Below are 25,582 nucleotides of genomic sequence, written 5' to 3'. Positions count from 1 at the left end.
GTCAGAAATTCCCACTGTGGCCTTTGACAAGTCAGTTAATTACTGTGTAAAACAGGACTTAAGAACAGTCATTTGGTGAGCATCGAGACAGACTTGTAGGGTGCTTGGAAAGTTTAAAGTATGATATGTTCCTAAATTGGCAGGTACTCATAATTAAATCGCAAGATGAGGGAGCCGATATGGGCTTGCATGTTTCAGTTGCGTAGATGTAATGAGAGGAAGTTAGTCACTTGAAAATCTGTTCGTGTATCGTTTAGATTCAGGATAAAAATGTTTTGCGAGTTTTCTCTTTACTAGTAGGAAGTTAAAATGCTGAACATCCTAGCTTGAATGTCCTGGCACCATCCATCTATTCATTATTAAATGTAAATGTTAAATGCTTTCTGGAGGAAGGGCTCCAAGTGAAATTCATTGCTAAAATTTCAAGCTTGACACAAAGCGTAACCAATGCTTTCCAGAACACCAACATTTTTCATGTTAATTTAAGGAAATTGTTTACATTATATTAGAATAATTCCAGTGCCTATATTATAGTTTCATAAAGCTGTTCTGTGAGCTTTTTCTGCTGTCTTTACTCCCATACTTAACTTTAACTACTCTACCTTTGAAGTGTCGCATGTTGGGACTGGGGAGAAGAAGGGTTCTGTAGTGATGCCACGTGGTGCCCTTCCTCAGCAGCAATCTGCAGAGGTGGTTTCTGGGGAACAGGAATTCTAACCAAGTTACCAGCAAATTCAGCTTTCTGGACAAATAACTCGAAGGGGAATGCCCAAAGACGAATTTTCCATTCTGAGTCTCTGAAGCTGTTGAACAAAGAAGACTTCGCTGCTGCCTTATGCTTCTGCTTTTGGGCTGGAGCCCTGAGAAGATGGAGGAATAAGAAGTGAGAGGAGGGTGTGCCTGGGTAAAATAAACTAAAAACAAAACAAGAATGCCTTTATCTTTCTGTTTCTGCCTCAGATGAAAATGAAATCTCCTCTTGATCTCGCGCAGTGACTTATTTCTAGTACTCTATAGTTCATACCAGTCCTTCTTATCTTAGCACAGATTCATCTAAATTTATAAAACCTGAAGGTGTAGCTTGCAAATAGGTCACGCAGATAGTCTTTATCATGACTCAGCAGTGGCCTGAGCCCAAAAGATCATCATTATTTTTTTAATCTATTCTCTCAAGCCTGGGAAGAAGAGCAGAGCTCCCACATCCTTCGACAGAGGCAGTTCCTCCCCTGGTAGGACGACGTTCAGCCTGTCCTCCAAGGAGCGCGTGGACTGAGACCTCCTCAGCTGCCCTGTCGCACCAGCTGGAATGCCAGCCGGCCTTGGGCTTCGGCTGCTATTTATATTTGCTGCCGCTTCTGAGCTGCTACTACTTCATACGAAGCTTTGCTGCCTTGGCAAGCCAGCTGCTCCTCGATATTTTAAAATAAACACACTTCAGAATCCATGAGAAGTAGTTGTTGTTGTAAGGGGCAGTTTGAGCTATCCGTGTGCCTTGTCGTTTGTTTGCTGTTGATTATTGGATAGTGAAATAATCTTTAAACCCATTCATGATTTTGGCCAGCAGTCTTTTTTTTGTCTTTTTATTCTTTTTTTTTTTGTTAGAACACCTCTGTGTCTAAGATCTTTTCATCGATGTGCCGCTGACCTGCTTAGTTTTCCAAGCTGTGAATGAATATCTATTGCTCGAGTCCATGAGCTATTTTACACTTTTTTCCCCTTTTTTTAACACCGATGTTACCTGACAGCACACCACTAATGGGCGATGCCCGGCCCCCTGAGCATTTGTTTTTCCACCATTTCACTTCCCTTGGGCTCACCTCCCCTGCTGTTGCTGCTCACCCTCAGCTGCTTTTCCAGCAGACCTCAGTGTGCGCCTTGCATTTTGCTCACCTCCTCCTCGGGGCAGCACTGCCCGTAGCTGCTGCTTCAGCAGCCTTCTGGAGGAGCCGCTGGCTTCTTGTCGTGCTCTCTTTACCCACAGAGTCACAGTTTTATTTGCTGCAGGCTTTCCTCTTGTGCCTCGAGCAAGTTACTCGTCTTTGCCTTATCTGCCTGCATCCTGCTCGTTTGTCGTCTTTTGGTTTTGAGGATCTACTTCCAATGCATCCTATTTATGTTTTTAATTTCCTAAATGAAGTTCCTTTCTTTCAAAAACCTGCGTGCTTACCTTGGTTTTAGTTCATACGTCGCTTCAAAGCCCTCCTTGTCAGGGATCTCTGCAGAAGCGGCTGCCCCTCGCCTGCTGCTGTGACAGACTGCCCAGCACTGCTGGCTCAGTCTCACCGCTCCCGTCTCATCCCGTTGCATCCGCCAGCATTTCACTCTATCGCAGAAATGTCTCACACAGCAGGGCTTTGTTTCTGGTGAAGGCTTGCAGAGATTATTACCAATAACTGCTTTATTTCTGTGTGATGTTGCGGGCCTTTGAATCGTGGGAGGGGTGGACTTGTTCTGCACTCTTTCTGCTGCCAGGTTGCCCAGGTATTTGCTGTCTTGTCAAAATCTTGCCCTTTTATGGTTTGCCTTGCTCAGAAGCGTTTTATTACCTGTTAAACCTTTACTTTTGTTAGTAGCGAGTCCACTGCCACTTACAACTTAACGAATTAGACCTTTTTCCTTCGAGCCTTTGTTTTAAGGGTGGTCGGACTCTGGAACAGGCTCCCTAGCAAGGTGCTTGATGCCCCATGCCTGGCAGGGTTCACGAGGGATTTGGCCCATGCCCTCAATAACGTGCTTTAACTTGTGGTTAGCCCTCAAGTGCTCAGCAGTTGGACCTGATGATCCTTGTAGGTCCCTTCCAACTGAACTATTCAGGTCTTTGTAAACAGTAAGCATCCATTTTCTGTTCGGCTGGAGAAAAACTGGTTCCGTCATGCAGGTTGCCTCCTGAAAACAAATTCCTCAAATATATAAACGTAGAGTTGAGTTTGTTGGGTTTCCTTGATTGTCATTAAAAAAAAAGAAAATCTTTTATGTCATTCCAGCCATTTTATAGAAAGGTATTGCTTAAGGGGGAAGGGTTTTGGTTTACGATTTATCCACAAACTCTTCCTTTATGGTGGTGACATGGCTTTGTTTTAAGGCAGCTGTGTGCTGCTGGCTTAGATTGTATTCATCAGACCTTGTGCTAAGTAGGGACTGACCACGCAATTAGATATTTCCCATAATCAGTACCCAGGGTGGCTGGGAAAGAAATCCAGTAGTGGCAGAAAACCCGAATGGAGCGAGCGCTCTCTGTTGCTGACCGTGCTGTTCCTGTGCCCCGTGTCGCCTTATCGCATAATCACCGCTTGAACAGTTGCATTTTTTTCCTCTTTTAAGTCTCCTTTTCTATCTTTCAGACCTTTTCTAAGCTAAATTGCACTTATTGTTGCACATTTAAATCCCCAAATGAATAGCCAAGATAACATAAACTGTATAATTTTTTTAGACAGACTTGCATGCTTTAGCAAATTCAAATCCCTGCGCTTGTAAGTGGTTGTCTGAAATGTTTCTCTTGTTCAGGGTGGCTCTTTGTCGTCAAAGGAAACAAGACTTAGGCATTTCTGGTCGTCTTGGACCTGCTGGTCTGCCTATTAATATTCCTTTTAAAATATGAAATGTATTGGCTACAAAGGGGCGTGCTCAGCCTGCTTAATTTAAAATTAAACGTGCTTTTCCATTGCCATCTTCAGTTACCAGATTTTCTTAATTTTGCTGAATCTGTTCAAGTTAACCTTCAGTTTATTCTTGAAATATCTGAACTTGGTTCTAGTTCAGTTACGCCCGGTCCTTATTTTGTTGTTTTTTCCTCTTTTCATTGTTGGAGGGGCGGAGAGGGTTCATCATCTTCCATGATTTCTCAACCTTTCACCAGTCTCATCTCCTGGAGTGTGTTCATGCACACGTAAGCCTTTGATCACTCCACCAAGTGAATGAAACACTTAGGCTTGCTTGGAGTGCTGAACGTGAACTCAGTGCTTAGATCAAATTTCAGCCCTTTCACACAGTGTTATGGTTCAGCTTGGCCTTCCTGCTCTGGAGGTAAGACTGAAGTCTTAAAAGCTTGTAACCTCTCCGTATGCTGTTGGGTGCCTGCGCTCCTTCTAATAAGCACATTTTTGCTGCTGTTTTTGTGGAATTTCACAATCAAATCTCAGCCTGCAAAAGAAATGCCGTTCTGGGCAGGTACAAAAATACGTGTTGTGGTATCCCATCTGCAGCAGCGGCCAGGAGCAGTCATCTTCAGAGGAGTGTAGTAAGCCAGGTGTGTTCAGAGTGGTATGTAGGTATTTTCCCCTGCCTTCAGCAGCCACAGCTTTAGATTATTCTCCCTCAGATCACCGTGTTTAGCAGACAGTGGCCTACCTATCCCTGAGGAATTTGTCTGAAATGTTTTTGAACTTGCTTATCTTTTGGCCAGTGCAGCAGCCTTTGGCAGGGAGCTTTGTGGTCTAATTAGTTGTTCTGTAGAGAAGTGGATTTATTTTACAGTTTAAACCTGCAGCCTGATGGTCTCCTTCTTTGCTCTTCCTCTTTGGAAATAGCTAAAATCATTCCCTTGTGCACACCTGATTTGATACATAAAAATTTTTTTCCTGATCTGTCGTATTGCTTTGTTGATAGGGTGACCAGAACCACACACAATATTCAGGATGTCAGGATGCTACAAGTGTAATGCATAAACATAAGGAAGATTTTGCCTTCATTATCAATTTCTGTCCCTAATAACAGTATATTCTGACTGCCTTTCCTGTGGAAGCAAGGACTGCATGATGTCTCCTTATAGGATGGCTCCTAATGCCTTCTCACAAGTAGTAACAGCTAATTTTGAGCCTACCATCATGTATATGTATAGGCAAAAATATTTTTCCCCATGTGTATCACTTCGCACTCATCAGCATTTAAGTTTCATCTCCATTTTATCATTTTACCCAGCACTGTCAGATCTTTCTGCAGCTCTTTACCAGCAGTGAGATTTGACTACCTTGCATAATTTTACAAAGTTTGTGAGTTTCATCACCTTCTTGTTCACCCCCCTTTTGACATCTGTTAGGAATGCAGTTGAATGGCCTAGGTGTCTGCAGAGACCCTTAGAAATTTTTGCTGACAAACCCATTCCTTGTCAAAACTAACAATTTATTTCTGTTCTTGCTACTTTCTCTTTTTTCCTTCAAGTTGAGGGAAATAAAGCTCTGTTCTATGTTTATTTGAAGTGTTTCTGCTGTACTTGAATCACTTTAATCGGTTTTGTGTGTTTTGAATAGGATTTCCCCTTTTTAAGACATTTTTAGTTCTTGTATTTCTTTTTCCATGCCATCCATTTTGAGCTGCAGCTTCCCTTTGTGCTTCAGCAGCCCATGCAGCACTGCAGCTCTGACTCTTCTCTGTGTTTCCTGCTGCAGCTTTATAGCACAGCGATGGCATCTTCCAGATCGCTGATTTGTCCCTTTGCTGAAATCTTGAAATCTAAATTAGCCCTTAGTTTCTTCAATTTGAGATAGCTGCCCAGCCCTACTTGAGTGATTATTTCTTTGTTGTTACTTGATTTGCTTGCCACACGAGCGTATCATCATTGGCAGGAGGTATCTTTTAATAGTGCAAGTGTGAAGGATTTTTTTCTTCTTCTTTTTAATTGCAGGATTCATTTTTTTCTGATATTTTGTGCCTGTTCTTTGGAGAACTTAAATTGCCTTACAGGAAATGGAAGCTAATAATTCAGTATCCGTTAGTAGTGGTTGTTATCTCTAGCCCCAATCCCAAAAGCAATTTTTTTCATTAACCAGTGTCTGGATATCAGAGTGAAAATGCTGTTCTCCTCTCCTACTTCCTAAAAATGTCAGCCCCCTGCCTTTTTCCATCCTAGTCTCTTTTAAACTCTTTTTAAAAATCCCTTTTCCCTTTCTCTTTTAGCAAACAGTGTGCGATAGCCAAGATCTTTCAGCTTTTCCTCGTGGCTCGTTGCAGCAAGTCATCTCTCCGTGTCCTGCTTTCCAGGAACGGGAAGGTGGCTGCCTGCTGCCCTTTCGCCTGGATGTTGCAGCCGAGTCCTCTGCTGGCCTGCCAGCTGCTGCGTGCCAAGGAGCTGGTGGCTCTCCTCCTCCTGACATGGCCGGCTCTGAAAGCTGCCCTGCCTTCTAGCTGAGTTTGTGCCGTGCTCTTCTACAGGAGCAGTTGTTTTCCTGAAAGCATAGGATTTAACCAGATCAAGGAGAGAGTATGGAAAATTTGTGTAAAGTGAGGATTTACACCTGTATAATTAACGCCATGTGTTTCTTTCTTTTTTTTTTAATTATTTTATATTGCTGGCTTTTCTTTTTATCGACCTTTAGCTGTTGCTTTCCATTTCATTTCACGTATTTATTCCTGACACTGGTATGCAGGAAGGGGAAAAATAAGGAGATATCTAGAAAGCAAAGTGAAGGAAAAGGGAAGAAAAGAGCAAAGGAAGAAGAGACATTCTTGAGGAAGGTATTCAGGAGGCCTGCGTGCTGGTAAGAAACTGAAAGAAGCAACTAGTGAGCGAGAAAAACCTTCTAGGGTTATAGACAGTTGAAAACATGACACGGTCACGTCTGCTGTGGATGTCCATGAGCGTTGGGTAGGTGCTGGTCAGTGCCTCTGGGACACAGTCGCGTGGTGCTTGGACCTTGTCGCAGTGCTCAGCCAGGAGCAGGGAGGTTGGGTGGCTTGGAACCAGCGTGGAGCTGGGAATGACTTCTGCTGCAGCCCTGAGGGAGGCAAAGAACGGTACCCAACGTGCACACCCCTCTGTATTTTATTGAGAACAGTGTGCTGACAGAAGAGCTTACTCGTGTAGTAATGAAGGAGCATGTATGGCCAAAAAACAGAACAAAAAACAAACGAAACAAAAAGCAAAACAAGAAACAAAGCAAAAGCCCTTGGAACAAAAGGAGCGCAGCCAGAGGAGGTTTTAGTGTTCTGGGTGAATCAGAGCAGGCTGCTAGGGCTGTGGCAGTGTCCCCCTGCTGCTCCCACTTCCAGGTTGGGTGTTGCTTCATTTCGGTGGACAGAGAAGGATGAGCTGTAACGAGGAAGAAATGGGCTGCTAATAGCATGGAGGAGTAGAGACAATGTATCTGGCGTTAATACTATTGATAATTTAGTTCAAGGGATGGAGTGTCTCTTCTAAATGGCACTTTTCAGTCTCTCCAGCCTATTCTAAGTGAGATGTATGTGCCTTGTGGCCAGAGATGAATTGTGGAGATAGGACCTCAGAATCAATCTTCGCTGTGTGGTCTTTTCTTCTTTCTTTCTCTCTCTTTTTTTTGAAATCGAAGCCAGGAGTTGATTAGATGCCTGGCAATGATTGCTACCCATTGGCACCTCCCAATGGGAGCGCGCTCCAAGTACCAGCCTTCAGCTCTGTCAAGCAGGGGAGGTTAAGCAGGCTGCTTACTGAGCAAAAGGAATTTCTCTTCCCATGAGAGCCCGAGTGCTGTTTCCCTGGCTAAGAATGCTATAATTCCTGTACAAGTGACAAGCAGGCTGCTACCATCTGCTGGTGAATGGCTGCAGGATGGTGGGGTTTGGGTGGAAATGTGCTCATGGACCAAGGAGAGCGATTAGCAGTCGTTAAGCCCAATTTATTTATTTCACGTATGAAACTCCAGGATTTTATTTTGGTTTTAGATCGGTTTCTGATTGTAGCGTCCCTCTTTTATTTATTTGTTCTTGCAATATAAATAGGTAAGGGTAAGCTTCTGGCCAGAGCCTCAAAAGGTACTGACAGGAGCTATGCATCTCTTTCAAGACGCAGCAATAAAGTCTTGCAAAAGAAGGCTGAAACCAGCTGGAAAGTTTGTCATCACTATATTCTGTCTTGTTTCTGGAGATATTTGGAAACCATGTGGCATTACGTTATTATCATCTCTTTCAAAGGTTAAGTGATAGACTCGTAAGGTGTTTTAGCACCGTACAACTTTGTAGGGTATCTGCTTTGTTCAGTCTGTGGCGTGTCAAGAAGGAAGAACTCAGAAGAAAAGAGTAGTTATTGTGTATGTGGTTCCCCCAGCTTCCCCTGAAAGAAGCAGATGGTCGGGGGTCCCAGGAGGTAGAAGAAATGGGGCCATTAGACTGTCAGTGGCTTGTGAAAAGCAGAAGCATCTGCCAGAATGGAGACTTGTTCAGCAGCAGGGGAGCCAGCAGCAGCAGATGATCTCTGCCTTGAGCAGTCGATGGTATTGCAGTCCACTGGGGAATTGCTGTCGTGGGCGTAGCTGCAGGTAACCTTGGTAATAATCTAGTTGGTCAGGCAGGTTGAAAAAAAAAAAGGAAATAAAGGCTCGATGCTCATCCTCGGGCATCTTAACTCCCTGCTTTTCCTGCCTAGCCAGTCCTAACTGCAGCCAGAGTGAAAATATTCTGTGCCTCTGCTCAGCTGAGCGCTACAGGCGCTCTTAAAAGTCCCCAATCTGCCGGTCGCGTTTCGGCTGCAGGTTTCAGAACAGCAAGGCGAACCACGCTAGGTGCAATAAAGAATTAGTTCAAAGACTAAATTAACATTTGGAAAAGCGTCAAAAATGTTGCTGGGGGTCTTTTTGTTTTCAGCTGTATCGCACGGCGCGCTCTTATGACATGCCTTTTTAGTTACAAGAAATATTTGACACAGCTGCAGTTTAATCTCCGCTGTTGTAGCTCTTCTGCTCTTACTGACTGTTCGTACAGGACACGGTGTTCCAGGCAAGGATGACCTCTGCTGCTGCAGCAGCGTGGTGGTACTTCAAAGGCTGGATAAAGTGGGGAGGACAGAATGCCTCTGAGGAACAAAACTAGAAATTCATATCTGTGTTCAAAAAGAATAGTCAATTTGGGCTGCTAGAATAATTAATCTTCAGCAGCCACATCTGAAAGAGAGAATAGCGCGTCCAGGTAAAGAGCTCCGATTCAGAGCTCCTCAAGCTGCACTTTGTGAGTACTTGGCATAGGTGAATCTGGGACTATTGCCAGTACATAATATTCTTCTAGGGTTGATTTCATAGCCAGGAAAAGACATTTTCTATACATGAAACTTGGTTTTACTCCCACGAGAGAATGAATTACAGAGCAGTTTGGCTAGAGGTCCGTGCGTTTTGGTGTATATTTAACTATTGGTTTAGACTTTTTTTTGTTTTAACGTTTAGAAACTAGCATTCGTGTTCTGACAGGCAAAAATAAGCTGCCTGGGTGTCTCTTTCTCTAAGCCTCAGGGGCACTTTCCTTCCATTAAAATACTGCAGTAGTTTGTCATGATACGCGTTCGTTGCTTAGAAGATAGACGCGATGGGGAATGTTGAAGATCAAGCTCAAAGTGCTTTGGCGTAACTGAGAAGAGAAGGCAGTATTCAAGACTGGAGTTGTACGTGTCATGAGAAGTGATGCCTCACAAGCTTGCCTGCTCGTTGCATCTGCTTTGATTTGAAGAGGGCCACCTGGTTTATGGCTGGAGCTAATTTTGCTTTCATCCTCGTTCAGTCACTGAAATACAAACTCCAGTCATCGCTGTCTGCGGAGCACAGAAGAGTGGGAAGAGCAGCGACTGTCAGATATTGTTAGTACTTTTTTGCTATGCTGTAACGAAAGCCCTGTTCATTCAGACTGGGGGATTTCTCTGGGGCTATAATCATCGTCCACCTCTGTTGTGCAGACCTCTGCTGCCACGTGCACATACGTCAAGGATGTGTAGAAGTGTGGTCGAGCCCCTGTGGCCACCTTGGCATCTGAGGCTGCTGGAAGGGTAGAGCAGCTACACTTCTGTGCAGTGCCAGGCATGCTGCTAGCTTGAGCACGTCTGTTCTGCCTGCTGTACTTCTCGTAGTGTCGATGGGGTACGTGTAGTTTGACGCTAGCTTTTCCAGCAGAAAGAGAGATTTTAGGTCATGTCGTCATCTGTCTGCATGTAGTCAGTGACCAAAGGCAGCTTTTCATAGCCTGAGCTGAAGGTGAATTGTACCGGTAATAATACGTTGTGGTGGTCACATCTATTGGCAAAGCCCAGTTCATGCGTCTCTTAGGTATAACTAAGAAGTTGCTGCAGGTGATATTTTTCTGCCAGTAGTCCTTTTGCATTTTAGTTTATAGATCAGAGTGGTCTCTCAGCCTTCTGCCAGATGTGACTTTGTTTTCTTGAAAAATGTCAAGCTGTCAGAAATCAGCTTTCATCAGAATCTGAGATGAGCTGATGAAAATCACTCGCCATATACATCCAATAGAAAAAGTTGCTGTCTGAATGAGATATACGGTGGGCCTATCCCACAAAGTCATTCGGGATGAAGTAAATGGGTGAGTGGCTTTCATTCTGCCGCATTCACATCTGTCTGATAATACGATCAAATCCATCGTTGACCAGTTGAGATGCTGGGATTTAAGTAATGGAAATTGAACACGTTCATCAGAGGAGCTTTACTACTTTGAAAATAAATGTGTGAGCATCTTTGGCACTGCGAGCATTTGTTGGGAGATGTGCCATTTGGTGAGGTATTTTACCTTGATGGCATCTTCGGTGCTCCATGTAAACCTTTTTTGATCACATATGAAAAAAGGCTCAACTGGACCGCTGGTGATAATGAAACCGATGTGACCAAATTACTGTTATGCTAATGGTGTTTTCTAAATCATTCGCTGTCGTGCTAATTTTCATTTTAAAGCTACTGTAGATTCATAAATGCTCTTTGCCACTTTTAACACTGATGTCATTGTCAGGTACTGAGACATGGCTCAGTGAGATGGATTTGAGAGAAGTGTTTTCAAGTTCTTTCTGAACGGTTGGTTTGAACAGTTGGTGTATCTTGCCTGGTTAAAGCACAGCTGAAAAGTTTCGTTTGAAACAGCTTATGTTGCCTTTATTCAATAGGCCTTTCTTTCTGTGGTGTGTAAAGACACAGTCTGACATTGTGTTACTCAAGAAATTTGTGCTGGAATGTGGTTGATAACATTCCCAGGAAAACAGGGATTTTTGGAAAGCTCGTTACAGTCTTCATTGCCGTTTCTTGGTTTCCCTTTCAGAAATGTTCCCATTGCCAGGAACCAGGAGCCACCTTAGGCTGCTACAACAAAGGCTGCTCCTTCCGATACCATTACCCATGTGCCATCGATGCAGGTAAGAAGGAATGACACGCTAACTACGTTTCTATCTATGAAAACACAGTAATAGAAACGATGAAGAATGGCATCAGATAAACAGTGTACAGTAACGCGCTGGGACAAGATGGAACTCGTAATGAAAAGGAATCTACCTGAAAGTGCAGAAAAAGCCTGCTTCTGCAGAATGCAGCTACAGCAACTAAAAAGCGGCTGCAATGTGAGAACTGGCTGAAAAAAACTGTAAGAGGATGCAAGCAGCCAGAAAGACATGTCCCCTCTTTCAGAGTTAGACTTGTATAGATAGGCATTATAGTGACTTCAAGTGCAAAACGTTTGTAGAAACTTCAGTACCACTTGCAGCACAGCCTTCCTTCTCCCCCCTCCTTACAAGCATTTCAGCCAGTCTGTTCAGTAGGTCCAATTTTTACTTACTGTATAAGCTAACAGCTTGGATGGTTTGCACTTGCTGAATTTGCTCCTTTTATTCAGTGTTCAGAGGAGGAGTTTTAGAATTTTAGAATGAATAATGTCCCAGTATTCCAGTACTGTGCATCTCACTATCATACATTAGTTTAGTCTCAAGGAAGTAAGGATTCAAGATTGCATCTCTTGTCTGGCATATAATTGCAAGCTTCCTGTTTGTTATCCCACTTCTACAGTAGCTCCATCTATTTTTTTATGCTGTTTTTCAAATGTTAGTAGGTATGAAACAAAGTAGGTATGATCACTGCTGAATGACTACATTGCACTTCTGGCTGTGAAATCCCACCCTAATGGAACACATTTTATTCCAATAGAAGTGTACTTAATGCAATTAATATAGCAGTGGAATACTATTATTCCCACAATAGAGATGGAGAAGTCTTGATTTTACATGAAATGCAATGTTAAAGAAACATTATTGAAGTTGCAAAAAATCACACTCAAAAATGCCAGAAATAAGGCTGTCCTTGCAAGTTTAACGTTGTTATCTTAGGAATGTATCTTATAAGATAGCGATCACCTAATTAAAGATTTATATTTCCATAGGGCTCTACCTTAGCTCATAGGTTGAAGGGGAACTAAATTAATGAACATTATGTTATCCTCACTGTTTGTGTAACTCTGTATTTAATTTACCACATAAGATTCTTTCTCAGTTCTGAAAGTAGAGCTGGGGAATTCTCTAATGTTCATGTCCATCATGCCAAAGAGTTCTGTGAACATTAACAGGCTTGTGCATCTGAGATAGAGAATCATCATATTTGCATTCATACTGCATTTAGTAGTTTGTTTCTGGTTTCTGACATGGCCTTTTCAATGCCTGGAAAACGCAAAATGAATTATAGAGAATGTGCCCAATAGTTCAAGGTGCTTAATTTGAATTTTTATGTATAGTATGTAGCATTTTCTTTGTTCTAAATACAGGTATCAAACTTAAGATATTGTCCTTTTTCTTCAGATATTACCTTCCTCATTAAATCTACTCCACTTCAGCAAATGCAGTAGGATCCTCCAGATGACAAATTTACTGAACAATCATGACTGATTCCCAAGAGCAGTTCTGTGTCATGCACAGAAGAGGCAGTGTTCCATGGAAAAAATAGTGTACAGTCATACTCTTAAATCCCTACTATTAAATCTGTATTAAATCCATGTTAAACGTAGTATAATATGTCTACCATTTGATACATTGAAGTGGGCTGCATTAAATTTGTCATTTCCTAACATTTGTCTCGACATTGCAACCTCTGAGGTTGGTTTTTTTTTTTTTTGAAGTAGCTTTTTGTATTCAAGTTCCAAGGCTATGCTTGCTTCGTTTTCTTGTACTTGAAATTTTGTCATGAGACATCGCATTGTCATGTGGCCATCTGTCAGAGGGCACCATTCCAAGCTAATTTCCCTGCTTTGAGTAATATGGCAGGAATAAATCGCAAGCCACTTGGTGGGCTGGAGCTGCATGGAGACAGGATACTTTGGCTGTGAGTTTCACCAGCATACTTAAAGAATAGCAGAGGAATGGTAAAACTTGTGGAACTCTGGTTTCGGTCCAGGAACAGTATGATTTACTGAGAACAAGGACTTCTGGCTTTCTCCTCTCCCCTCTCTTCCCCTCCTCGATCATGTACTTCTGTTTCCACTCATCCCTGCTCCTAACTTCTCCTAGATGACTGCTTCACTCTTTCTCCTGCCCCAGATTTCCCTTATCGTTAGCCTTTTTGCCTTCTGGACTAATGCCTCGCAGTTTTGAAATGGTTGCCTCCTTCCTTCAGGCTGCACAGACCTCAGGAGGCCCTGACAACCTCACAGCTTTGGGTTCGGGTGCCTGCATCTGAGGCCACAGGTTCATTTACAGAAAAGACCGGTCTGTCCCCAATAAAAAGCACATCAGGTGGAATTTTCAAGGGATTTAGCTACTAAAATCTACGAAACCTCTCCTGAGGACATGCAGATCAAAATCCCTTTACCTCCTTGCAGAGGGTTGTGTTTGCTGACTTTGTGTTACGTTGGCAAGAGGATGCCGTAGCTAAACTTCAGATCCTGTTGCAAATTAGAGTTTGTTAGAGACTGTCAGACAAAGTTTGCTGGGATGTTTGACATGGGCAGAATAACTTTTTCCAAGAGAGTTTGAAGGAAATGGTTAGACTGCTTTAGCTGGAGGTTTCAACCAAAACAAACAAGAGAGCCCAGCTTGAAGCAGATTCTCAGCATTGAAAATCTCAGTCTGCTGGTATGACAGTAAAGACCTTGCTTGCAGTTGTTTTTATCTATGGGAATAATCAAGCTGTCCTAATCTATAGCTGCTCTTCCAGTAAATCTGTATAAAAGAAATAAGAAAGCTGTGTGGGAAAGGACATGATTTTCATTTATGCCCAAGCAGCAAAATGCAGGCCTCCTGGAGAAGCAGATCAGCAGTCTTCTCTCCTGCCTCACTCTGCTGCCTGCCTATAAACCCTTTTTACTGGTTATGCAGTGCTGCTGTCTTTCTTGTAGTTAATCAAATATAGATAATTCTCAAGTTCCTTCAGCTCTGTGGTAGTTTTCTTTGAAGTCCACTGTTCTGCTAGGAAGGCCGGAGCCCCCCTTGCTTTACTGAGGATCTGGTTCTGAGGCCTCAAAACTTTGTGTGGGCATTTACAGGGACTCTCAGGCCTTTAGAATACATATGACTTCTTTTGTACCTTAGGAAGAAAAATCAGAAAACACTTCCTGGAGTGCTTTTTAGGGTATATCAGGTCACAAGCACTTAGCATTTGACAGAGTTCCTCTGTCAGCCCTGGCAGTGTGGCGGTGCCGTAGCTGGGCCTAAAGATGCGTGGCGGATTCCTAGGCAGTTACACTGAGCCGAAATGTGTCTTCACCTTTGCATTCCTGTGGATTAGAAGCTAGTGCCCTGACAGCTACTGTTCCCCAGCTGAAAGGCACTATATTTTTGGTGAAATACCTCCAAATGCTTCAGCTCCTTGCGGTGCTGGAGGCAGGCCCTGTGGCGTGACCTGGACTTGGTGCTGGCCCTGGTGAGGAGCCAGGTTTTGTGCTGCTGCTGCTAACTGGCTGCTATGCGAGACATGTGGCTCTGTAACCCTCCCGTTTGTACATATGGATGCTTGTGTGTATCCCGAGTCAGCCTTCATTTTAATCTCCTTTCATAGAAAATAATCTTTGGCAATATAGGGCGTGCTTCTGTGCAAGAGGACTCCTGCTAGCCATTTGCATAAAAATCAAGATGAGTAGTGCCACTTAAATAATTTTTATATGGAAATGGCTGCGGTTAACGTTGTCTGTGTTTGGCTTCCGTCTGTCCAAATTTATGAAGAGCCTGTGATATCTCAAGATAACTTAGTCCTAGGGATGTCTCCATGGAAACAGGATCTTTGTTTTCTGAAATTTTGTATCTGCTCCCTCTGCTTCTTCCTCCCCACCTGGAGTCAGATCCGGACTGTTGGGGCACGCTTACCCCCACAGCATCTATGGTAGGGAGTATCAGGAACACTTTTTTTTTTTTTAATAGTAAATTAGGACAAGACTTGCAGCAAAATAAAACACATTTTCAGAGAGCAGAAATCCTGTGTCTTCACAAATATCGTTAAAGATGAGTAACAAGGAGAACACAGAGGGTGAGACAAAGTGTGAAGCTTGCAGAAGAAAAACTGCTTCTATTAAAAATGTTTTAGGTTTTCCCTGACTACTTTATGGAAGAAAATCTGTGCAAACAAGGACGAGCCTCTGTTCTTTTTCCCTTTCTGCCACAATGAGCTGATCATAGCGATGTGTCTGATGACTTCGTGGTGAATTGTAATCTGTGATATGAAATACTTGCTGACTGAAATCCAGTCCAGCTTGGTAATGATGAACAAGTTCTGCTGCCTCAATTATTCAGCTGGTTTTGTAGTGAGCTATTTTTCACAGTTGTCCCTTAAGAGAAACAAAAAAATCGTCATTAATTAGGTCTTTTATTAGCTGTTGCAACAAAAATGCCAGACTTACAAAGAAATAGAGCTCCATAATCAGATCAGACGTGAGGTACAAGGTATCTGACTCTCATTCCTGATCCTTTTACGATCCTTGTTCCTTTCTGATGCACGAGATAGAGAACTGCATTCGCTACCCATGGTGAATTTCCAAGAAAGAAAAAGAAAATGCTATTCTAACATATTGTTTATATTTTTGATCACTGCTCTGTATATTTTTGATTATATTGCTGTATTACGCAGTGATGATTCAGGATGTAGTCTAAATGTATGATTCCTGCCCTTATAACGAGCCACATTTTCTTTACTTCTTTTCTGTTATTTGCTAATACCGCATTTGAAATCGTTATCCATGGCAGGATTAAGGGTTTTACTCTTCCTTGCTAAAATCTCTCAAGTAACTTAGCCCAGTGCATGCTGTTTCCCTTTGATTCAGGCCAGAGGCACTCGTGTTGAAACATAAGCATTTCATAGCGGCGAGATGCTCTGCCAAAGCTTGGGTGTCTAGAAAGCTTTTCCCTCAAGCTTTAGTTGCAGTCTCCTGCTGTCTGCTAAACTCTTCCAGCAGATTGAAGCAGCAGGTAGCGCTGGTTATGCTACATACTTAAGAGCATTTTAAATTAGCACGTTTTATTTACCAGCGCGCTTCTTTCCTTGCTCGCTCTTTGGATAGGTTGGAGAAGACAGGCGGCTGTAAGCACCTTGATGAATTCTCACGCTGGCAGGTCAGCCTGCCTTTGGTTCCTGAAGCAACCAGAAAAAACGATGTGAGAAGTCTGGGCGAGTTAAGAGGTGCCCCTGCAGTTCAGGGTGCCCAGGGGGGCAGCTGAATTTCCTCGGCAGGGTGCTGCTGCTCCTTGACCTGGCTGTGAGGGTGAAGTACAGGCAACCTGGAAGCTGCAGGGTGAGAGGCAGTCGGACAGCACTGCTGCTGCCCCTGCAGCTCTTGGAGATGTCTGAGCAGGAGGGTGAGAGGGGAGGCAACACCTGAACTGTCTCTGCCCGTGAAGAAATGCTCCATGGGCTACTGTACTGCATAATTCCTTCCTAAACAAGTGCTTCTGCATAGGTGCCCCGTTTCTGTAATAAGTTTAAATCGTTAATTAAGCTATTTCTTAGATCATAGAGGCTTCACATACACGTATCGTGGAAGCAGATCCAAGAGCAGCATGAGTGACCTGACTACCAGGGATAGTGTCAAAGTGTAAACTGATCACCGGGATTTGGGATTGCAAATAAACTGTCATATACGCCCATAGCTAGAGACACACTCCCCTTCTGCCCCCATGTTGGCAGGGCCTTGGGGTAAGGATGAAAGGCAACGATTTTCCTACCAAGTATGAAGCAGGGATCGTCTGTTGAAATCGGATCAAGGTGCCCGTCTTCCTTGTGCTGTAGCAAGGAAGGCTGGAGTGCAGGATTTGTAGAGTTGCTGTTGTGATTCCTCTCTGCGATGCAGAGGAGTGGGGAGACTGGGGATGCTTGGACTTGGCTTGGTCATCCAGGTGACATTGTCACTTGGGGGGTTTAGGAATTTTATTTGCTAAAACTGTGGGGGTGTCAGGGACAAACCTGCTAGTAAGACAGTATTCTTAAAAAAGATGTTTAAAATAAAATGTATAAATGTATAAAATAAAAATGTATACCTGAAAAGCAAGACTAACATGCGATGTATTTATTATTCAAGTTGTTTTTTTTATATATATATTAAAAATGTAATAAATTGCTGTCTTCTCCTCCCCTAGATTGTTTACTAAACGAAGAGAATTTCTCAGTGAGGTGCCCCAAGCACAAGGTAAGAATCTTCTCCTGTATTAGATCTGCTTTTTTGCTGCCCTCTTCTGGTATCTAAATTTGCTTCAGTAATTTCATACCCGGATAACATCTGTAGTCAGAGATGCTTTTAGATGAATTCTTCTGTGATGTGTGCTTGTGGTATGTTCTGGGGGCAAACACCGACTTGAGAAGAATGCGGAGAGTTTAAGAAGATAAATGAAGTTTTTTGCTGTATCTGCTCAGTTGTTCTTTAGATCCTTGATGACTCTTTAGAAAACCCAGCTTCATTTCCTGTCTTCTGTGATAGAATCAGTACACTGCTCACTGCCTCTGTTCAAGTGCTGCGTTGCAAGCTGTGGTGTGGGTTTTTTCATGGATTTACTGAGGATGCAAAAAGAAGAGTAGCTCATGGAAACGTGAACTGCTGTAGTCATGAACCTGAAACACATTGTCCTAGTAAATTGGTAGGAACTCGGCTGAGTCCTACCATTCAGCCTACAATATACGTTCAGCTCTTCTGTAGATCCTTGGCTCTCCAAAAGACCCACTGTTTCCTGGCTTTGGTGCTGGATTCGGCATGCTGCTTCTGCCTAGGGTTTGGGTATGCTTCACTGAATGTCCCTGGAGCCTGCAAATGCAGTGGTGCTAGGAGCTGGAGTTTATTGCTGTGGGTGGAAAGCAGAGGCAAGACAGACAGAACAGACTCTCTTGTGCCTATAAGCAGCGTGATACAGGGCTGGGAATATCCATCCACCTTCATCCCACCCAGCTCCCCCCAGTCCACAGCCCATAAGGGAGGTTGCATCTCTAGGAGCCTGTGGATGTCCCCCAGTCCCCTGGTTTTAAGTGCCCTGGGGTATTCAGGAAAATTGTGTTCTTGTGGCCAGTTGGGTACAATGTAAATTGTGTGAGAGTGTGGATGGCACATGCTGGAAGAATAAATGATAATAGGGAGTAATTCTGTTGCTCTCTAGCAGGGATTAGTTTCCATTTAGTTCTTGTCTGCAGATCTCTTCTCTGCCTAGAATTAGACTGACATCTGGTGGTCTTTTGTCTTCACAGATTATCTTTAATCTGTCTTTTGTAAACACACAAGAATTAGTCTCATGTTCCTTCCTAGATGTTTCACCACAATATGATGCATTTATGTAGATGTATTTAAAATGCACTGGAAGATTCTGGGGGCATTGAGTCAGTGATCCAGACCTGGCCTACTTTCCGTCATACAAAAGAAAATCACTTACTCTGTAAAACTGTAGAGAGGATGTTGAAAATTTACACGAGCTTAAACTGATGCATTAATGTTGCATGAGCCTGCACTTCTTGCCTAACAAAAAGGGAAGGGGTGAGCTCCCCTTACTGTGGAATGCAACTCCAGAAGTGCCACCCTCTTCCCAGCTTTGGATACTTGCCTAAAGAGAGTAAGAAGGTTGCATCTATGAAGGCTGTTTTATTTTTGCTGCCCGCTGCCTGAAGTATTACAGTGAAAGATGGTTCTAAAGCTTTTCATGGCTGGCTTGGGTCAGCACTGCTGTATATTAGTATTCGCTCGGATGGTACCCAAACCATGAAAGGAAACGACTGTTTTATGGAACCCAACCTCTTGGAAAAGATGCTGAAGAGGCACAATGATTTCTGAAGTAATCTTGGAGGGGGCGAGAGGGGGAACACTGCCAAATAGGTTGATTAAGGTACTTCACGAGGCAATAAAAGTTGTGAATTTTATTTGAAACTGCCCCGCTGCACATTTGCTGTGTCGCTTCAAAAATAGAAGTTCAACATCAGCAGCCTTTGACACTGAACTTTGGTGGCTTTTGCTTAGTAAATACACGAATCATTTGTTTGCAGTCAAGCAGGGCTTTTTGTTGCCTGCTTGTGACTCTGCCCTTGCTCTGTGGTTCACTACTCATTACTGGTTTGCTGCAAATTCTTCTGCAGGGCAGGACATAGCATCGCTGTGCTCCTTCCATTGCAGTCACTGGAGTGGGGAGTTCCAGCCAGCTGGGAGGCTGGAACAGCAAGGCTGAAAACCATTGCTCTAGGATGACTGGGAAACAAATTACACCCATTTTTTTTGCAAGCTACGAGCATGAGCAACTGAAAGGAGAAGAGATTTTAGATTAGACTGTTTAAAACCAGGCTGTTAGGGAGCAACAGTTTAACATCAGTAGCTAATTAGTGGCTGTCTAATGTCTCACTCCTCTGTTCTGTAGTTAATGGGTGGAGGAGCTAACTTCATAAATCCACTGACACTCACTAAGTCCCCCAGTATAGCGCTTCTTACCCTTTTTTTAGTCCGTGCCTCACGTCAGTAAATACACCTCATCATAATAAGTGGCTCCTGGAGAGCAAAGGTGCTCCGTGCCTCATTAACTGCGCTTAACACTCGAGGCAGAGGCAGGCGAAGTCCGGAGGGACTGCTCCTGCCTTCCCCTGCGCTCCCCAGCGAGCTTTCCCATTTCCTTCTGTCAGCATTGATGCTTCAACCATCCATGTCCTGAATGTGCTACTTTTGCAAAACAGCAGCTTTTATCACGGGGAGAATGCTGTCTGAAAACTAATCATCTTCGGAAGGGTTCGGCTTCCGCTGGCAGACCCAGCCAGCTGGGTGTCTGCAGCGCAGCGAGTGCTGCTGCAGGAGGACTGCTGAAGATGCAGAGACACAGAGGGGGGCAGAGAGGGGATGGGACACCTCTCCTTTCGGGGGCACCGCACCCTTAGGTTTCCTTAAGCCATCTGCGGGGTAGCTACAAGTGATGTTGCTAAGTTTGTTCTACTTTTTTTGTGTTAAATTCTGTGTTTCTTAACCAGGCTTTCGTATCCCAACCTCTTTACTTTTGCAAAATTGCCTGCTTTTGTCACAGGGAAAACTCTGTCTGAAAATCTGTGTCTGGTTTCAATACTGACTTCTCTTTCTCTCTCTCACTTTCTGTATGTTCACTTTCCCTACCCCTGTCTTCCTTTTCTCCCTTGTTTTCTTTTTCCTCCTCCTTTTGGCTTGCTGGTTCGTCAGCCCCTCCTTCCTTGCTCTCTTCCCTCCTTGCAGAACAAGATGGTGAAAGGCAGCCTCAGCACAGAGCAGTCGGAGCGGGGGTGAGGGGGGAAGTGTACTCCTGGGAATGGAAATAAAAGCAAGCACAGGTGAGTTGGGGAGAGCTTCCAGTTTCCACCTGCCTTCTCCTATGGCTCCTTACCTGCAGTGCTCTTCCCCGCTGCTATGAGATAACAAGGTGATCTTGTGTACATGCAGAAAATCTGTAATTACTAATTTGTGTTTGCTTTTTGTCCTGCTACCAGACTGTTCAGGCTAGTGGCTTGAATTTGGTTGTATTTCTGCAGCAGTTCCTTCTGTGTAGTGGTGAGAGACAAAGCTTGTTAGCTGTTGCAAGTGCTTGATGACTCCCCCAGCTAAACCAGTGGCAGAAATCTCCTTTTGTAGTGCCCTGAGCATGCCCATAAGGATTTGAAGGGGTTTTTCCTTAAGTCACAGGCAGCTGCAGCGCTGCAGAAGGCAGCACTTCTGCTCTCGAGCCCCAGCTCCCTCCTTCCTCCTGCCTCCCCCTTTGCCGAGCCCAAACGTTCATACAGCCACGTGGGAACCTGGTCAGAAACTCGATTTGTCTGAAATTAAGTTTCGCCATGATTAGGCCCTCGTCCTAACCTGGTTTGCTGTGTGACTGGGCGAATTCCCTGGCGCAAGGAGGGAGCAGCACAGAGGTGGGAATCAGCGCTGGGGAATATGATGAGGAAGGGATTTCTTACTTCATTTCCGTCGAGTTTATTGCCATTTGGTGGCAACAGGGGGGTCTAAACGAATTAAGTGATTTCAAATTAGGTCCTGTTGGCACGTTTACCCATTAACTGTAGCCCAATAAAGTCTCCAGACTTCATTTCAGTGCTCAGGTGCATTTCTTACTCCAGGCAGTCGTTTCTCTTTTTCTTGCAACACTGCAGCTGAAGTTGCTCTTTCATGCCTGCTGTCCGAGCTGATTACTGTGGTCCCTCTCCCTCAGCACCATTTCCTCGCTTCCCAGCCACCTCCTTTGCCCTATAATCTTGCTTGTTTCCCAACTAAGTACCTGTGAAGGGCTTTTAATGGTGTTTTCTGTGAAAGATGAGGAGTGAACTGGAGAATTCTGGTTTTTAGTATAGTGCAGAAGACAGCTAGTGTTTCCTATAAACACTTTGTAGAGTGACTGCTGCATTGGCCTAGGTCTGTTTTCTGTGGTTTTATTTTTACCGGTATTTGTTCTTGGTTTTGGAGTGTTGTTAAAACAGTTACCATGCAAACAGCATTAAACTTCAAAGTTTATTATTCGAGTAACTTTTTCCTTCTATGGAAGGGACGTTGGGATTCTTTTAAGCTTTTCTCTTTAAGTGTAAAAGCCAGTGTGGTTTATAATGCTTACACAGGATGGCAGCCTTACAGACAGTGCATCAGGTGCAGATGTTTAACACTAGGGAAGATGAGGAATTGTCTTCTCAGGGATGATTTCTGTAGGCTTTTTAATAAGGAGTTTGTGACTATTAGTATGTCCCAGAGACCTTTATGCAGCTCTGTTTACTGCATCACTTTCCAGCACTAAATTTTTATATATACAACACCAATGTATTGGCTTAAGACCTTGCGGGCTGTGGAATCTTAGCACCATGTTAGCTGTGTGCTCTAGGCATCTCTCAAAGGCATCGTTTCTTCCCAATTCTGCTTTTGCCTCAGGTGGTTCTCACCTGAAGGTCCTGTTTAGCCTCCTCCTTTGGGGCTGAGAATATTTTAGAGATGAAGTTGTCCAGCCTGACCTCGTATCGCAAAACAAAAACCACGCAAATCCAAAAGGCCCTGTTCTTAAAAAAAAAAGGGTTGCTGCATCATGGGGGTAATTAAGTAAGTTTAGAGGACTTCTGCTGTTGTCCTGGTAGAACAGCAGCTGCCGCTGTGCAGGCCTTAGTGCAAAGCTGCAAGGGGCAGTCAGCTGTTGGGCTGTTTCGTCTTGCTTCGCTCCTCGGCCCGGCAAGTTAGGAAAAATCCTGCGTGTTGGATCACTTCCAGGCAAGTCAGTGTATGCTGTCTCTGTTTGTTGCTTCTTTCTCCCTGAGCCAGTTGCCTCCAGAACATTTGGATCAACTCCAGATCTGGAGAGTGACTGTGAGAGTGAGTCTGGTGCTCTGGATCCCGTCCAGGAACGGGGAAGGACTCTGTGTGGTGAGCCTGCTTTCTCCCGGAGCCAGTGCCTAATGCTCTGGATGGATTCCAGGCATGGGCAAGCGGCACTTGTACAGGAGCCAGAGACAGCAACACGGCCTTGACACTCCTTCAGTGCGGGCTCGCAGTTGCACGGTAATGAGCACCGCACAGGTCAGCTGCCTGAACTGCCGAGGAGCCTCCCCCCGTTCCCCTCGAGCTGTAACTCCACGGCTCACCCGTCTGTTTTCCTACCTCCTCGCCCGACTCTTCGCTCGGAGCCTGGCACCCCCGTAGGAGGGGCTGTTTGCAGCCAAGAGGTAGCTTGCTGCGATGTGATCTAACTGGTGTGCTGCTAAGCAGAGGGGCACTGCCTTCTGTATCACACTGAGGACTCCTGGAGTTTAATTGCCTGCTCTGAGTGATCATGGGTGTTACCTTGCTCACAGGCACACCCCAAATGCTATCAGCGGCTTTCCAGATGTGCCACTTGCGTTGGGAGGTTTTCTTTACCCAAGCCCACTGACTGGTGGGGAGGGATTTATCCAAGTTGCATCAAAGGGTTAACTTACTAAATAAATGCATTGCTTCTGGGCCCCGCTTGTGTTGCGGGAGAAGGGAAGAAAGGAATATATTATTTCAAGCTTTGCTTTCTTGGCTGTGCAGATTAAGAATGAGAACTGTGGCTTAGAGAAATGAAATTTTAACTTTGTCTGCAGTTTCTCTTTTGAACTACACCTCCACCAGTGTAGTGAACTCCTGGAGTTCATTTTGTCTCCTCAGAGCGTCTGGACAGGAGAATGAGCATGCCAGGCACTGGGACGTTCCCACATGTGTCTGGAAAGGCATCACGAGTGTAGTCTTCCCATGAACTTCTGCCACCACAGCCTGGCCATTAGGCAACACAAATGGGTATTACTTGATCAGCAATTAGTAACGCCGTAGCTCTACCTTTAGCTTGTGAAATCCAGCCATTTCAGGAGCTCGGTTCCTGTGCCCGGTCTCCTCTGGTGCTGAGACCAGTGTCATTATCTGCTCCGTGTCCACTGCAAGCTGCTGTCTGACAACAGTGTGGTGACCTGCAGGAGAATATTTGGGTCCAAACCCTGTGGACAGTGTGGCATTCCCAAAGCTGTCACCACATTCAAGCGTGCTTGGCTCCTTTATTTCCAGTTTCCATAGTCAGGACAGGTACTGAAGAGGAGGTGAGCTTTCTCGCTGCTGGAGGCAGCTGCTCGGTCAGGGTGCAGGCAGCTCTGCCCTCTGGGCTCCTCGTAGCCAGGCTGAATTCATTTTCTGCTGGCTGTTAAGCTCCTACTTGTCATTACGTGAATTTGCTTTTATGAACTCCTCACCGTTGTGTTTTTAGCCCACAAACCTTGAGACCTGGGTGTTGCTGCAGCAGCAGGCTGCCCGGTGCGTTTCCCCAAAGCGCGGGGGGAGCACTGGAGGACCGAGGAAGCGAAGCCTCCCAACACATCACCGGTGTCGCTTTGTTTTTCAGGTTAGGCTGTTGAGATAAAAAAAAGCGGTGGACATTCGTGAGTGAATGGAATCTCTCCCACTGTGCAGCCATGCCCCCTCTCGACGTGCCTGCCAACGCCAGCACTTCCTTCATCAATTCTTACATCACACTCAAGACCGATGGCATCACCGAATCCGACCAAGGAGTCCGAACCAGCTGTTTCCATGGACACAATCTCCATAGTGACAGTGGGAAGGGGAGGGGGAAAAAGGAAACAGGTGGGGGGAACTAAAGAGGGAGGGATAAATATATATATATATAAAGATCTATTTTTTAGTCTCGAAAGACTTTGTTTTAAATGAAAGGTGCGCTATCCCTTTTGATGCTTTTTGATTAAAATTAACAAAAACCCAGATAAATTAAAAAAACAAATCCGTAGCTGAAGTTAAATATTAAATCTGAAATCAATGCAAGGCTCGCGGAGCCTTACATTTTGCAGGAAAGAACAGTGGAACTGGGAGTACTCCGGGCTGGATTTGTCTCCCTTCCTCTCGCTTTCTTTCTCACAACATCCAAGGAAATTCAATTTTAAAAAGTAAACAAATCACAGGATAAATTGTAGGGTGTGGGAGGAAGGCTTGGATGGATGCAGGTGATGGGGTGTTTGTACTTTGTGTATGTGGGGTAGGGAGGTTAGAGTTTTAAGAAACACTATACATTAACAGTGGAAGCTTGAAAAACATCCGAAGACTCCTAGGTCGTGGCTCACGAAGGAAGAGGTAGCTGCTGCTTGCTTAGATCATGCGAACAAACTTAACCTTGTATGTGTGGAAACATCGGTGCCACGTTGGGGAAAGGAGTAGCTGTCCTCTGGCAACAGCATGCACCCCCAGATGATTCCCAGAGGCTGCCTTCAGTTCTGAAGGCAGGTGGAAGACGTGCTTTACCTGCCAGCTTGGGGAAATGGAAGGGAAGTCTGAACGTTGGTGGAGTCAGCGTGCTTTCAAACTGTTCAGAATATCCACTTAGCCCTTTTTTATTTTACGTTTTGCTTTTCCAAATGAGAAGAGGGAATGTCAGTGTAACAGGCTACACTATGTGGTTTTGTTTTGTTTTGTTTTTTTTTCGTTCTTGTAAATTATGTGAATTGTAAAACTTTTGGGTTTAAGGAACAACAACAAAAAATTCTGAATTTTTTCTTATTAAGGCCTTAAGAAAGGGGTTAGTGCATCTTTCAGGGGTCACTCTGCCATGGGAATAAAATAGCTGTTTCACAAACAGTTTTATATAAAAAAAGCTTAAAAAAAAACCAAAAAAACTAATAAACTTCATTTTAACCTTGTCTCCTTTTGTTTTGTGCGAACTTGATTTGTTTAAAAGGACAGAGAGACACTACTATCTGCTGCTTTTTGGTTTATTTGCCTTCATCAGTTCTGCCTTCAGCGATGACCTTCTGAACTGGCCCAGCAAGAGGAAGACCACAAAAGCTTTTAAAAATAAAAGCTTAGGATTTGTTTGATGCTCCAAGAGAACGAGCCAATGACTGGATGAATTTTCTGTTCGTGTGGGGCGGTGGCTTTTCACCGGCTCACTGACTTCTTTCACTCATAGGATGGTAGCATATCCTAGTGATATCAAACAGCGTGGTGT

At 44.2% G+C, this 25,582-nt stretch overlaps 1 protein-coding gene across 5 annotated transcripts in view; it reads left to right on the top strand.

Annotated features, from left to right (window-relative positions):
* TCF20 (transcription factor 20) overlaps positions 1 to 25,274 on the top strand; it is a 112,235-nt gene extending 86,961 nt beyond the window's left edge. For 3 of the 5 annotated variants that reach the window (XM_038181696.2, XM_027453737.3, XM_038181702.2), the window contains 4 exons: positions 10,984 to 11,077; positions 17,258 to 17,307; positions 20,302 to 20,429; positions 23,972 to 25,274. In XM_038181696.2, the coding sequence (XP_038037624.1) occupies positions 10,984 to 11,077; positions 17,258 to 17,307; positions 20,302 to 20,385 (228 nt within the window). In that variant the 3' untranslated portion in view covers positions 20,386 to 20,429; positions 23,972 to 25,274. The remainder of the gene's footprint in view (positions 1 to 10,983; positions 11,078 to 17,257; positions 17,308 to 20,301; positions 20,430 to 23,971) is intronic. The other 2 variants (XM_038181714.2, XM_038181716.2) reach the window with 2 other exon arrangements.
* Positions 25,275 to 25,582: the final 308 nt, after the last annotated feature.

This window comes from Anas platyrhynchos, chromosome 1 (assembly GCF_047663525.1).
Source record: "Anas platyrhynchos isolate ZD024472 breed Pekin duck chromosome 1, IASCAAS_PekinDuck_T2T, whole genome shotgun sequence".
NCBI classification, from domain to species: domain Eukaryota; kingdom Metazoa; phylum Chordata; class Aves; order Anseriformes; family Anatidae; genus Anas; species Anas platyrhynchos.
This window is presented reverse-complemented; position numbering and strand designations above follow the sequence as displayed.